The sequence below is a fragment of the Eurytemora carolleeae genome, unplaced genomic scaffold, assembly GCF_000591075.1.
Source record: "Eurytemora carolleeae unplaced genomic scaffold, Eaff_2.0 scaffold693, whole genome shotgun sequence".
NCBI lineage: Eukaryota > Metazoa > Arthropoda > Copepoda > Calanoida > Temoridae > Eurytemora > Eurytemora carolleeae.
The window spans coordinates 136,589-152,411 of record NW_019396581.1 but is presented as its reverse complement, the minus strand read 5'-3'; the positions used below and the strand labels follow the sequence as shown (position 1 = coordinate 152,411).

Here is a 15,823-nt window from a genome sequence, read left to right as displayed (position 1 = left end):
GGCTTACCCAAAATTTACGGGGGGGGGGGGGCGGGGAGGTCTTAGTTCTTTATACAATTGTGGAACGAGAAATGCGGAAAACTATCTGTTTAAAATGCCGGAAAATAAAGTCTGTTTTCTCATTTTCTCACAAATAAAACAAATAAAATGTGAAAACTTTGATTCTAGAAAGTGAGTTTTGTTTTGAATTGCGGATTATACAGTAAAACCCTTAATAGCGAATACATCGGAAGAATTTATCAAATGTCGTCTTGACAATTTTTCAATGAGTTCTATACTATATTTCGTAAATTTCAGTATTTGCAAAAATAAATTAATAGCTATGAATATGCGGGAACAGTTTTAAATTGTTCCATATAATCATTTAATTAAAAAACTAAATATCTGCAACATTCCATTATCAGAAAGTGAAGAATACGACATTTCATGAATTATTTCGATGTATTCGTTGGTTTCACTGTACTAAAAAAATGGGAAAGTGGGGTTTGTCTCAAAAACGAACCAATGAGTCCAATTCAGGATGTGTGCGAAAACGGAAAACACTACATCCATACAACCGAAAGGCTATGAATTAAGGCCATAAAATGACCTCAGGGCTGCTAGTCTACACGCCTCCACGGCCACCTGAAGAAAAGGAAAGATGGTCGTAATAAGACTAATCTGACTAACTATCTCTGCTTGTAATTTGATGCCGACAGCTGTTTTTTAAAGCTTTCCCCCACCCCTCCCCCAGATGGAAATGGGGCCCTCTCGGCGCCTTAAAAAAGCTTTGGAGTTTGGAAGCCATGGTACGGAGCTATTACGAGGCGATTTCAAGGTGAGGCGGCGTACACAGGGTCCCCCCAAATATAAATTTTTTTTTGGGGGGGGGGGCTGATCGGGAGGAGAACACAAGGTCCCCCACAAAAAAATAGGGGAACCCTGTGTACGCCCACCACTAGACAAAAATAATTTAAATAAAGTTATAGGAATTACAATTATCACGGAAAAAATCTTGTAATGTTTCATTTAGGACCAATGTTATTTTTAATGAAGTGTAAAGAAAGACACGTCATGGCCTGAACATTTTAATACAATGTAACTTATATAATATTTTTTTTATATCTTTCTTAGAAACGAATAAACTGTTTTTATTGCCAGTTGTAAAATAGTGTAACAAAAACGTTTCGATAAATTGTAAGGTAAGAAAAGTTGCATTTTAGTAAAATTCCTAAGCGTTATAATTAAAATAGTTTATATTGGAAAAGTTAAGATAAAACGTAACGTTAACAAACAAATTCTTTTCACTTAAATACTTTGCAACGTACAGAACTATGCTCTAATGACGTTTTATTAAAGCAAAACCTTCGTCACCATTTTAGTTTTCAAACCAAGTGAAAGTGACACGTAAGGTCTCTGAAAACATTTACTTTGCATAAAAGTGGAACGCTAAAAAATGTGGTTATATTACTAAAGCTCTAACGAAACGTTGGGAAAGTTATCTAAAACAGGAAATGGAAAAGCGTAACAGAGCTTACTGTTTTTCACTAACATTTTCCAAAGCTTAACGTTGTACGTTGCAGAAAATTCACTACGTATAACGTTACTCTATGTCATTAAATGTCATACTGCGCAACGTAACGTTTCAAACGTTTATATTTTTGTACAACCAGCTTAAAAGTCTGCATTAGATATCTATATGAGGCGTTTTAGTTTATTTAAACACCTCACAGAGTTGCTATATGGATGATTGATTCCAACCATCAACATTTGTTAAAATTAATATTTTATTATTGTTTGTTAAAAAAGCGTACACTTTAAACTGCCTTACAAGGTTGCCCCACACAACATTCATGTATAGCTCAGCTCATTTTAGGGAAAATTTCAAAACACTGAATTATTTTCAAAAGCGTAAAACAATTTTTAAAAAAGTTTTCTTGCAGGAAATTATTAGGTTTTTCGAGTATTATTTATGTATTTTGGCGTTATAGCTTGGATATAATCTATAGTTACGGGATGCTCTGTTTATGAAAATGTTCATATTAAAGACGACATTGTTTATTGAAGACGAGGATAGTAATTCCGTGTAAAATATTCTAAACATGACTCCCTCAAGGCAGACGCGGAACTCCAACCTTTAAGTGCGCGTGGTGGGGGAGACTTCACTGCAGATTTTACTTTTGTACATGGCCACTTTTTCAACAATTTTCAATTAAATTAGTATTTATTTAGGGTTAGGTTAGGTTAAGACACTTTCTGGGCCGAGCGCTGCGGCTAGAACAGGCTAGGGGGCCAAGCGCTGAGCCACGGGTTAGGTTAAGTTATGACACTTCATTTCTTTAGGGTTATGTTAAATTAAGACACTCTCTGGGCCGAGCGCTGCGGCTAGGACAGGCTAGGGGGTTGAGTGCTGCGGCCACGGGTTAGGATAAGTTATGACACTTTCTGGGCCGAGCGCTACGGCTAGGATTCAATCTCGATCTATAAATGTCATCCCACCGTAGTCATGCTTTAAATTAAGCGCGGCAGTGAAGTCTTCCCCACCTCCCACACTTAAAGGTTGGAGTTCAGCGTCTGCCTTATAATGGCACACGTGGGCTGGGAGGGAAAATTCAAACATAAATTATTCAGTGATTAAATATCTTTATAGTTTTATCTTTATTATTTTAGTCGATTTTTGCATTAAAAAACTAATGGAAAGAATTAATCAATTATTTTCATGGAAAATGACAAATTTTTAGGATGCTTTAACACCACTAAATAAGGGCAGAAAGAAATTAGGTAAGCCTAAGAAATTAATTAATCTTTCAAATAAATTTTATGTTTTAATTTGGTAAATTACTAGAAAACGATTTTGGAACCTCCCCTATCAATTTTGTCACAGCGCTCGGCCAGCTAGCGTGTCCTATTCACAGCGCTCGGCCCACATATATTATCTACATCTAATCTCAGCCTAAAATTAGTAATTCCTATTTTGCTGAAATCTTGTCCTTTTCCATACCACATATAATCTTTTTTGTCTTCTGGGAGCCATGAGCCACAACCGTACGGTCTTCCATGCCACACCATTTGAGTCTTCCGGCATTTATTAAGTTCTTAAATGAGAATTTTAAGGCATTGCAATTTTTTAAATCCTGCCGCATTACGCTAAAGATTATACCTTTAAGAAATTTTAGAATTTTATTAACAATCAATTAATCGTGTGTTCAGTTTATAAACTGCTTAACATTATACAAAGAAAATTTTACATCATTTTACGCATTGTGGGCACTGAGATAAATTGTCTGGGGTAGTCTAAAGAATGCGAAAAGATGGAAAAATCACAATATTAATTGTCATTGCCTGACCGTATAGTTTTACACGTTCAAAGTAGGACCAAAACAAGTAAAATGTGGACAGTCCCAATGTCCATGTGCCATATTGGGACCTCGTATATAATTTAAAGATCAAACAGGGACATGGGGACCAAAATGGCGATTCGTTCATTAGTGCGTTTATTCCTAATATACGAAGTATTTTCGTGTATATACGACGTATTAATTAATGAGCCAAAGTGAGACCAGTATGTTCGTGTGTATACGACGTATTAATTAATAAGCCAAAGTGAGACCCAGCTATAAGATCTTTTTAAAGCTATATTGAGACCAAGGTATAAGATCTTTTTAAAGCTATATTGAGACCAAGCTATAAGATCTTTTTAAAGCTATATTGAGACCAAGGTATAAGATCTTTTTAAAGCTATATTGAAACCAAGGTATAAGATCTTTTTAAAGCTATATTGAGACCAAGGTATAAGATCTTTTTAAAGCTATATTGAGACCAAGGTACAGGGTGTCCCAAAAAACATGGGAATTCAGTGACGAATTCGATATCGTCTTTGTTATGAATTAGCATTGTAATACCTAATTTCATAAGCCATAATATTATTGTGTTTGCTAGAGTTTATTTTATGAGAAGGGTAAAAGACTGTAAAGATGAGTCTATAATGTCTCCGCAAGATGAACAGTGAAGATTGACAAGTTTACTCTGTTTGTATACTGTAATTAAAATTTTTGTTTTATTAAGTACAACCGTATGCAGTCAAAACATAAACAAACAAAATGTGAACCCAGCAGACGAAACTCTTACAAATTACAGCTTTCTCAGTAGGTGTCACCATACTAAATCTAAGAATTATTTAAAAAGACGATATCGAATTCGTCACTGAATTCCCATGTTTTTTGGGACACCCTGTATAAGATCTTTTTAAAGCCATATTGGAAGCTCTGTAATAATTTTTGAGGTATAAATAATCCAGATGTATCTTGCCAGGCTTAATACAGAGTTACCCACAAAGAAAGAGATTGTAAAGACGACCAGAAACTCCTTAAATGAAAGGAAAATTAAGTCTGCTGCCTTAAAAGTAGTCTTTTTCTGACCGTAATTATTTGCAGAGAAAAAAAAACATTTTTTAGGTTAGGTTAAGACAGTATTTTGGCCAAGCGCTGCGGCTAGGACAGGCTAAGGGGCCAAGCGCTGCGCTACTAGTTCTAGTGAACAGAAAAATAGTTCAAATTAACCAAAAATAGTTTAAATGAAATTTTGCCCACAGTTGTAAAACAAGACGAAAGAAATTTTTCATTTTTCTGGTCAAGAATCATTTTTGATGCTTTAAAGAAAACCCTTAGAAAGGGCAAGTTTTGGCAAAAGAGGAAGAAGATCTTGAACATTATTAAGCTTAAAAGAACAACTAAGATATGTTGGTGCCCGAAGTTTCATGATGTCTTTAAATATTTAAACTAACAATCAAATCAAAGTCATACACTTAAACAAAATTGAACAAGAAAAATGCAACTTAGAAATGATTGTGACTGATTTTTTTAGACTTAGAAAGTGTCTTAGACATAATTTTGTCCCCAAAAACAGGCTTAGACATATTTAAGACATATCTAAGCCACATGTCTCAGTTATCTTCACGGTTTAAGCCACAGTTCCAAATCATAATTTTTATCTAAGTCTCTTTTCTAAGTCATGATATTTGTCTAAGCCACATTTCCAAGCCACATGTCCCAGTCATCTTTATGGTCTAGGCCAAAGTCAGTGTCAAGTCATGATATTTATCTAAGACGCATTTCTAAGTCATAATATTTTTCTAAGCCACATTTCTAAGTCATTTTTCTGTTCTAAGCCACATTTCTGAACCTTAACCTAGTTGAGATTACTCTGCAACCTGAACCCCTAACCTAATTGAGAGAAGTTTTCTTGATTACTCCCGAAAGCCAAACCCTAACCTAGTTGAGACATTTCTGAACCCTAACCTAGTTTAGATTACTCTGCAACCTGAACCCTTACCTAATTGAGAGAAGTATTCTTGATTACTCCCGGAAGCCAAACCTTAACCTAGTTGAGAAAACTCTGCAACCTGAATTTCTCTGGAACCCGAACCCTAACCTAGTGGTGAAAACTCTTCAACCTGAACCCTACACCAGTTGATAGATGTATCCTTGATTACTCCAGAACCTGAACCCTAACCTAGTTGAGAAAACTTTTCAACCTGAACCCTATCCCAGTTGATAGATGTATCAATGATTACTCCAGAACCTGAACCCTAACCTAGTTGAGATTACTCTGCAACCTAAACCCTAACCTAATTGAGAAAAGTATCCTTTTTTACATCCGAAACTCGAACCCTAACCTAGTTGAGAAAAATCTTCAACCTGAACCCTAACCCAGTTGATAGATGTATCCTTGATTACTCCAGAACCTGAACCCTAACCTAGTTGAGATTACTCTGCAACCTAAACCCTAACCTAGTTGAGAGAAGTATCCTTAATTATTCTGGAACCTGAACTCTAACCTAGTTGAGATTACTCTGCAACCTGAACCCTAACCTAGTTGAGAGAAGTTCCTTAATTTTTCCAAAACCTGAACCCTAACCTAAATGATTGTGACTTATCATTTTAGACATAGAAAGTGTCTCAGACATAATTATGTACCCAGAACAGGCTTAGACATATTTAAGACACATGTCTAAGCCACAGTTCCAAATCATAATTTTTATCTAAGACTCATTCCAAATTCATGATATTTGTCTAAGCCACATTTCTAAACCACATGTCCTAGTCATCTTTATGGTCTAGGCCAAAGTCAGTGTCAAGTCATAATATTTTTCTAAGCCACATTTCTAAGTTATTTTTTCGGTTCTAAGCCACATTTTGAACCCTAACCTAGTTGAGATTACTCTGCAACCTGCACCCTAACCTAATTGAGAAAATTATTCTTAATTACTCCAGAACCTGAACCCTAATCTAGTTGAGAAAACTCTGCAACCTGAACCATAACCTAGTTGAGAAAACTCTGCAACCTGAACCCTAACCTAGTTGAGAGTAGTATCTTTGTTTACATCTGGAACCAGAACCCTACCTAGTTGTGAAAAATCTCCAACCTGAACCATAACCCAGTTGATAGATGTATCCTTGATTACTCCAGAACCTGAACCCTAACCTAGTTTAGATTACTCTGCAACCTGAACCCTAACCTAGTTGTGAGAAGTATCCTTGATTATTCTGGAACCTGAACCCTTACCTAGTTGAGATTACTCTGCAACCTCAACCTTAACCTAGTTGAGAGAGTATCCTTGATTACCCCAGAACTTGAACCCTCATCCAGTTGAGATTACTTTGCAACCTAAACCCTAACCTAGTTGTTAGAAGTATCTCTGTTTACTCTGAAACCTGAACCCAAACCTAGTTGAGATTACTCTGCAACCTCAACCCTAACCTAGTTGAGAGAGTATCCTTGATTACCCCAGAACCTAAACCCTAATCCAGTTGAGACTACTCTGCAACCTAACCCCTAACCTAGTTGATAGATGCCTCCCTGTTTACTCTGAAACCTGAACCCAAACCTAGTTGAGAGAAGTATCCTTGATTACTCCAGAACCGGAACCCTAACCTAGGTGAGATTACTCTGTCCTATTCATCTTTATGGTCTAGGCCAAAGTTAGTTCCAAGTCATGATATTTATCTAAGCCACATTTCTAAGTCATTTTTTCTGTTCTATGCCACATTTCTGAACCCTAACCTAGTTGAGATTACTCTGCAACCTGAACCCTAACCTAATTGAGAGAAGTATCCTTGATTACTCCAGAACCCGAACCCTAACCTAGTTGAGAAAACTCTTCAACCTGAACCCTAACCCAGTTGATAGATGTATCCTTGATTACTCCAGAACCTGAACCCTTACTTAGTTGAGATTACTCTGCAACCTAAACCCTAGCCTAGTTGAGAGAAGTATCCCTGTTTACTCTACAACCTGAACCCTAACCTAGTTGAGAGAAGTATCCATAATTACTCCGGAACCTGAACCCTAACCTAGTTGATAGATGTATTCTTGATTTCTCTGGAACCTGAACCCTAACCTAGTTGAGAAAACTCTTCAACCTGAACCCTAACCCAGTTGATAGATGTATCCTTGATTACTCCAGAACCTGAACCATAACCTAGTTGAGATTACTCTGCAACCTAAACCCTAACCTAGTTGAGAGAAGTTCCTTTCTTTTTCCAGAACCTGAACCCCAACCTAAATGATTGTGACTTATCAGTTTAGACTTAGAAAGTGTCTCAGACATAATTATGTACCCAAAACAGGCTTAGACATATTTAAGACACATGTCTTAGTTATCTGCAAGGTCTAAGCTACAGTTCCAAATCATAATTTTTATCTAAGACTCATTTCTAAGTCATGATATTTGTCTAAGCCACATTTCCAAGCCACATGGCCAAAGTCAGTTTCAAGTCATGATATTTATCTAAGACACATTTCTAAGTCATAATATTTTTCTAAGCCACATTTCTAAGTTATTTTTTCTGTTCTAAGCCACATTTCTGAACCCTAACCTAGTTGAGATTAATCTGCAACCTAAACCCTAACCTTATAGTTGAGAGAGTATCCTTGATTACTCCGGAACCTGAACCCTAACCTAGTTGAGAAAACTCTGCAACCTGAACCCTAACCTAATTGAGAGAAGTATCCTTGATTACTCCGGAACCTGAACCCTAACGTAGTTGAGATTACTCTGCAACCAAAACCCTAACCTAATTGAGCGAAGTATTCTTGATTACTCCGGAACCTGAACCCTAACCTAGTTGAGAAAACTCTGCAACCGGAACCCTATCCTAATTGAGAGAAGTATCCTTGATTACTCCGGAACCTGAACCAGGTCTCAATTAATGCTGGATCAATTTTGCAGTTTGGTCATGTTTGACTAATTATGCAACTAATATTGCTTTATTTTTATTTCTCCATATTCCATGATTTTTTAACCTATTTTATCCGCCCCCCCTGATGCCCCCCATTTTGCCTCCCCACTTGATAAAAATTATTTAAATTAGTGAATGATATAACCGGCCCACACTCAAATTACCCCAACCCCACCNTACCCCGAACCCCTTCACACCCCCCTTTTACAAAAATGTTGTCTACATTTTTAATTTTTAAAAATTTCTTTATATATTAAGTCTTAATGCAAAGTTAAAATCGTGCAGGGGAAGGGTGTTAAAAAAGTTCAATGATATATTCATCCCTGTTTTCATAACAACAGCTACCAACCAATGGGCGCTCAAGACGTACCGAGCTTCCGGCCTCGTCCAGTTCAAGACCTTTCTGAACTTTCATAAGGCTGCTACGTTGATGATTGGTCGACAACTTGACGTCTCCTATATTGGTCGTCAAATGTACGGAGAAATATCTATCTATCAGATAAGAATTCAGCATGAGACATATCTAGCGGCCAACATATCGTCCCCCAACGTATGTGAAACGGTGAAATACACGACCACTTCCTATGGAGGAAACTCCGGCTCTGCGTCTCACCGGCACGTGCTCGATCCAAACCAACACTCAAGAGAGCGGATTGTTAATTAGCATTAGCAAGTGTGCAGATTCAAGGATGAAGTTTATCAATTTTTTACATTTATTTTAAATGTAAGACATGTAGCCGCAGCGCTCGGCCCCCTAGCCTGTCCTAGCCGCAGACCTCGACCAAAAAGTTGGCTTAACCCAGCTTAACTTTTTTCAACATATAGTTTTCAAATTTTTTTTAACTGAATGAATAGTTATTAAACTGATAAATTGAAGTTGAACTGATAAATTGATTTTTTTTGTGATTAATATAGTTTTGAGTGAAAAATTGATTTTTTTAAAGTGATATATAGATTTTTAAGTGATTGATAGATTTTTAAAGTGATTAATGATTTTTGAACTGATTGCTTGATGTTTTAAGTGATTATTAGAATTTTAAGTGATTGATAGATTTTTAAGTGGTTAATAGATTTTCCTTATTTTAAGTGACTAATGAATTTTTGAAGTGATAAATTGATTTCTGAAGAGATTATTTGATATCCTTTCATCCTTTCCATATATGAGATCCGGATCCAGATCCAGGTCACGAACATATCTTTAGCATTTCAGGTGTAAACAGTTAAATCTATACAAACTAGTTTTCTCTCACGGATCTCATCTTGTATCTATAGCGTTGTCAACTCCCGGACGGATCTTACAGGTTTAAGTCAATTAAAGAGCTTTGTAATATTTTGTACAAACCCCACCCTCCTCTTCCCAGTTAGGAAATTATTTTCCCCAAAGTAGTTATATATGCAAATATATATGTAAATATATATGCAAATATATATGCAAATGCATGCTAGGAGCGCAATTTATGTTTTAGGGTTTTATTCACTGAACTGGGTAAAATAAATGATTTTTTTTGGGAAGTAAATTGAAAAAGAATGAAAATAGTTGCCCTTTGATAGTCAAATTTTCCTTTTTTCCCCATATCATACAAAATCTGGGGGTAACATATAGGCTAATTAAGTTTTAATTCCACGGGCAACGCCGGGCACTTTAGTTAGTAAATTATATAAATCTTAATTTCAAACTTTAGTTGAAATTGTATTTTTATGCAGGAAGCAGAAGAAAGGATATGAAGAGGTGTATGTCCCTGCTCTTAAACCTGAACCGTTTGGTGCTGACAAGCAATTGAGAGGCTACCAGCATCACCCAGCCCGCCTTCGAGGGATTTAAGGCTCTTATTAAAATACAGTCCAGGCGCTACAAAGTAAGTACCCCCCCCCCCACAAACAATAAATTATTGCTTTATATTTTAGTATTTTCCTAATAGCGCCCAGTTTCGGTGGAAAGATTGAAAAACTAAAAACTTGCCAAAAGTAGAAAACCCAATATTTTTTTTTTTGGGGGGTGGGGTGATTTTGTTTCGATTTACGGTTTTCAATCGGCTTTATTTGAACGAGGTTGTCCCATGTCAAAGCATACAAACCTTTTACTTTTTTTCTAAACCCTAATTTCAAATTCTTAATTACCTATTCTTTTATATTTTATTGTTATTTATTAAGGAATCTTTATATCTTTTCAATGTTGTAGACCTAAGATATTTGAAACTGAATTCTGTTAAAAAAATAATCTTGGGTATAAAATATCTAAGGTATCAGAAAGTTGCAAAGATATTGGGATTAGAAAATCTGAGTTTAAGGTAACGACTCGATTCCTTTTCTTCAGGCCTGTATAGAGTCTGACGAGAACCTGCTGTTTTGGCGCTGCTGACAATGCTCCATGAGATCGGGAAGCATGTGAACAAGGATGGGAGCATCAACGCAGATAATTTTAATATTATCTATATTGCGCCTATGCGGTCTCTAGTACTGGAGATGACAGGTCAGTGAATCAATCAATCATTTTTGTTTTTATCCGAAGTATGACAATGCACTTTTGTCGCCTTTTTTACTCTAAAAATTATTTTTTAGCATTTAGATTAAAAAGCGTCCACCGTAGGGTTTAACAGTCGAACATTTCTTACAGGAATTCAAACCCTTTTCTGGAAAATAATTACTTGTTTGATTCTACTTGAATGATATATTTTAGGAAACTTCGGGAAACGTCTGGCAAAATATAACATTACGGTTTCTGAACTGACAGGTTAATTTACTTTGGGATCTTTTCTACAGTTTTTACGATTTTTGTCTTATCGGAATTGTTTATTAAAAAAATTTAATACCTTAAAAATTTTGTTTTTTCAATTCGATTACTTAGTTAATAATCAATTATCAACTATTTCATCTGTTTAGGGAATAATCAACTATTTCATATGTTTAGAGAATAATCAGTTGACCAAGGAGCAGACTGCAAAGGGGAGGGGGGAAGAACCTACACTCAACTCGTCAAACTCATCATCTTTGACGAAATCCATCTTATTCATGACGAGCGTGGTCCTGTATTGAAGACTCTAGTTTAACCCCAATAACCCCCCTTATTTACGCCACTGACCAGTAATTAAATAGAAGGGATGATGATGCACCTTTAGTTTGCATAATGAATGCACTGCATTTTCTAGGAGAAGTAACATCAAAACTAAGCAGGCCTAACGGGATTCAAATTTTCATTGATTCTAATTTGTAAAAGTAAATGATACATTGTACATTGTACATTCCTTTATAAAAAGCGAGTTTTTTGGTATGCAACAATTTTCATTTAATCCCGCCGGGATATTTTCATTGAAAGATACTTTGAAAATCTACAAAGGCAAAAAAAAATCCGCAAAATCCGCAAGCCCTCGGGTTTATCATTGAATCCCCTCTTTAAAAAGGAATGTCATTTACTCTCAGACAAATTAGAATCAATGGAAATTAAAACCCCCTCGGGATTCAATGATTCTAATTTGTCTGAGAGTAAATGATACATTGTACATTTTTCACTGTACAGTATAGGTAGCGATGGGCAATAGCAAGATGTTTTACAGAATCTTTTAATATTTTTAGACTTTAAAAGGTTTTATGACAATCTGAGAAGGGTCCAACGATTTAAAATTGTACTCTGTAGAATTTTACTCTTATCAAACATGCCAATTTGTTATCCTATGTAAAAATATAAGGCGAAAACAAACCAGAAAAGATCGTTGTAAAAAAAAAACAAAAAATATTGTTTAAAACGATAGTTTTTGCCTTTTATTATCTTCTAGGGTAACACATTTGTATGTTTGATAAAAGCAAATTTCTACGCATTAAGGTTTAAAATATTGTAACCTTCTTTTATAGTCGTAAAACCTTTCAAAAGTCTAAAAGCATTCAACGTTTCTGTTCAGCGAATCTGGCTATTGCTCATCCCAATGTATAGGGTAGTTACTAATCAGATTTTGTTAAGGTTCTAATATTTGTTCACAGTCGTAAGGAAACTGGTAAAACTGCTCGAGCTATTAGGTAGACTGGACACTAAATCGTTTTCATACTAATTAATCTTACAATAAAGTCACAGGGTGTCTTAAAAACATGAGAATTAAGAGACGACTTGAAAGTCGTCTTTGATTTTTGATACTTAACGCATGTGGAAGAAAAGTAAAACACGAGGCTGTCCGTCTGACGAGCTTTTCTTAAAAATTGAGGAAGAAATTTAATATCCAGACAATTTTGATTTGTTAAATTGATTGAAATTTGTACTTTTTAAATATTTCTGTCAATTTTGAAGTTATAAAAATGGTATACCAGACTTTGAAAATCTCAAGATCAGGCGTTTTCGATATTAGATGTTCAAGCTGTAATATTGGAATACTTCTCATGAAAAAAGGCCGCATGGATCGAAGACTGTATAAAAGTCGTCACTGAATTCTCATGTTTATTGGGACACCCTGTATGTTAGCTATAGCTGGACAATATTGGCTGATGTTTTTAATGAAACCCATGTGTATTGGGTGACCATGGGTAATGTAGGCTTAATAGAAATGGAATTTTTTTCTTTTTTAAAATTCGATTCCCCACCCCCACCCCAGTTAAAACTCCACGGACAATGCCGGGCTAATATAGGAATAATAAAACAGTACAAATTGCAAAATTTTCAATTAATAACTATTGACAGTTGTCCGTTGTGTAAAGATTACATTAATTAAAAAATGAGGAGTAATTCGTTGATCATCACAAATCATAAACCCAGGCTACAATTTAAAATTACTTAAGTCATCTTGAAACTGTAAAAAGTTTGATTTGATTTTATGTACTTAAAAATAAATAGTTAGATAGTAGGAAATTAGAAAGTTTTGGGGATCAATGTTAAAAGTAATGTTTACTGTGTAAAAATTTACGGAAAATAATGTAAAAAGAAATATTTAGGGATCAATGTTAAGGTATTAATGCGATCATTTATTATTTATGAGATATGTGCCAATATAAAATGTTTATCTTGGATCAAATGTAAGGAGATTAATGTTAAAGAAATATATTGGGATCAATGTAGGAATAATAATTAGTAAGGATATTTAGGGATCAATGTCAAGCAGTCAATAATTATGAACATTCTTCACTAATCTGTAACAGGAGGGAAATGATGGGGGGCGAGGTTTATTCTTCACTAATCTGTATCAAGAGAAGGGGGTCGGGGAGGTATTCTTCACTAATCTGTAACAGGAAGGGGATGGGCATTTTTGTCGTGTCCTCTTTTTAAGTTTTCTTTAATTAATTAAGTTTTAATTTAAGAAGCTAGACAAGACACCAATATCTTCCTCAATCCTCATTATAGTGCTTAGGGTCCATTCCATTTTAATGCTGATCAGGATCTGGGATTAGTCCTTGAAATGAATCCACGTCTTGAAAGAAATTAGATTCGGATTCGGCACATTAATATACAGAGCGTCCCAAATCATATTAGATTATCTCCAATCTTTAACGACAAAATAAATCCTTATCACTCGATCAACTTATCATTTTCCGCAAGAAAATTCTTAAATAAGAATTATGTTATCCTATTAAATTATTCATTTTTATTAGATTTTCTGATTAGTCCCGAAAATCGTAATTTCCGTTCTCAGTCTAACATGATGTGGGACACCATGTACCTGAAGTTTTATGGACACTTTGTCTTTTTCTATATTTTAGTTGGTTACCCTGCAGTAGTGCTTAGGATCCATTTAATTTTGAAGCGGATCCGGATCCGGATCCTGGATCCGCACTGGATTAAAAATGGATCCGGATCCAGGTCATTTCTTTAAGAAACACTGAATTTTTTAACAAAAAAAATTTCAAATTTTTTGTTTCATTTTTTCCGCTTGTTTTTATCCTTTTAACTTGATAAACCATTCAGAAATGAGGAAATTTTTATAATCTCGCTTTTTTTCACAAGTTTTCAGAATTGGGGTTTAGAAGTAAAAATTTTTTTTTGCAGTTTTTGGTTGATATTTTACCCCTTGGATTCGGATCCGTGGATCCGTATATTTTTGCGGATCCGGATCCAGGAAGCCAAAATCTTGCGGATCCAACTGATCCGTATCCTTAGCACTGCCCTGCAGGCGGTATTTCAGATCTATTACCTGTAAACGCCCTTTCAATCTTATAGTATACCAGCTGAAGGGCCCAGCGTTGCCCGTGAAAAAAAAATTTGTAAAGAAATGTTGAAAAAAAAAATCGAATTTTTTAGCCAATAACACTCCCTGGCAACCTATCAATGTCTACAAAAAAAATCAGCTCACTCGGTCCAGACGTTTTGCCGGCTATAGGCAACATATATACGAATTTCTTGTTTTATTATATAGATTTTCATAGACTAATTTAGTTTTACATTTAGGTGAAGAACCTGGAGCTCAGGGACCTCCTTCACTACGGTTTTGCTTTTCACCACGCCGGTATGTCGCGTGTTGACCAAACCCTAGTCGAAGATTTGTTTGTAGATCGACATATTCAGGTTCTTGTGTCGACCGTGACCCTAGCCTGGGGAGTAAATCTACCAGCGCATACAGTAATTATTAAGGGAACTCAGGTACTTAAATTTTAGTTGTTTCTACACTGTTGTGGCGGAATAAAAAATTAAATACTGAAAAATAAAAAAGTCTCAAAAAATAAATTAATTTTGATAAAAATAAAACTTTTGATTTTTTATAGCCTTCATGTTGCCCCCAGGATATCAATGAGTTTCCTTAAAGAATGTTTCAATTTGGTTCAGCAGTTTGGTCCGCTATAGCTAATATATAAAAATATTTGTATTTGAGCGAAAAGCTTTATTTTTTTATTTAATGTTCTATAGTTTCTTCTTCATGTATTTAAATTGTGAGAAATGTTTTCAACTTTTTTTCGTAATTTACAGGGTGGCCAAAATGTACGGATTGTACGGATTTTTTTCAAATTGTACGGATTTTTATCCTGGAAATACACCGTTTTTTTTTAATTTTCACTCATTTCAGCAAATTTTTCATGAAAATTTCAAGAAAAAATTTTCGTCAAAATTAACTTATTTTCTGCATTCTAAATTATATTAGATTGATAAATGTTTCAATTGACAATCAAAATTCATTAATAATTTTCGAGAATTGTCCCAGAAGTGTTCATTTATGCAGACCCAGTTTAGAATTTTAGTGTGGAAGACCCAGTTTAGAATATTGTGTAGCAGACCCAGTTTAGAATATAGTGTAGCAGACCCAGTTTAGAATATAGTGTAGCAGACCCAGTTTAGAATATGGTTTAGCAGACCCAGTTTAGAATATGGTTTAGCAGACCCAGTTTAGAATGTGGTGTAGCAGAGCCAGTTTAGAATATGGTTTTGCAGACCCGGTTTAGAATAGGGTTTTGCAGACCCAGTTTAGAATATAGTGCGGCAGACCCAGCTTAGAATATGGTGTAGCAGACCCAGTTTAGAATATAGTGTAGCAGACGCAGTTTAGAAAATGGTTTTGCAGACCCAGTTTAGAATATGGTTTAGCAGACCCAGTTTAGAATATGGTGTAGCAGAGCCAGTTTAGAATTTGGTGTAGCTGACCCAATTTATAATATGGTGTAGCAGACTTAGTTTAGAATATGGTTTTGCAGACCCGGTTTAG

General features: G+C 35.3%; 1 protein-coding gene across 1 annotated transcript; it reads left to right on the top strand.

The window, feature by feature from the left end:
* The first annotated feature begins 9,318 nt into the window (after positions 1–9,318).
* Positions 9,319–11,257, top strand: LOC111705870 (putative U5 small nuclear ribonucleoprotein 200 kDa helicase). The gene is made up of 5 exons (XM_023478567.1): positions 9,319–9,520; positions 9,924–10,075; positions 10,534–10,689; positions 10,897–10,950; positions 11,128–11,257. The coding sequence occupies exons 3-5, from the start codon at positions 10,581–10,583 to the stop codon at positions 11,250–11,252; spliced, it is 288 nt and encodes a 95-aa protein (XP_023334335.1). The 5' UTR covers positions 9,319–9,520; positions 9,924–10,075; positions 10,534–10,580; the 3' UTR covers positions 11,253–11,257.
* The last annotated feature ends 4,566 nt before the right edge of the window (positions 11,258–15,823 follow it).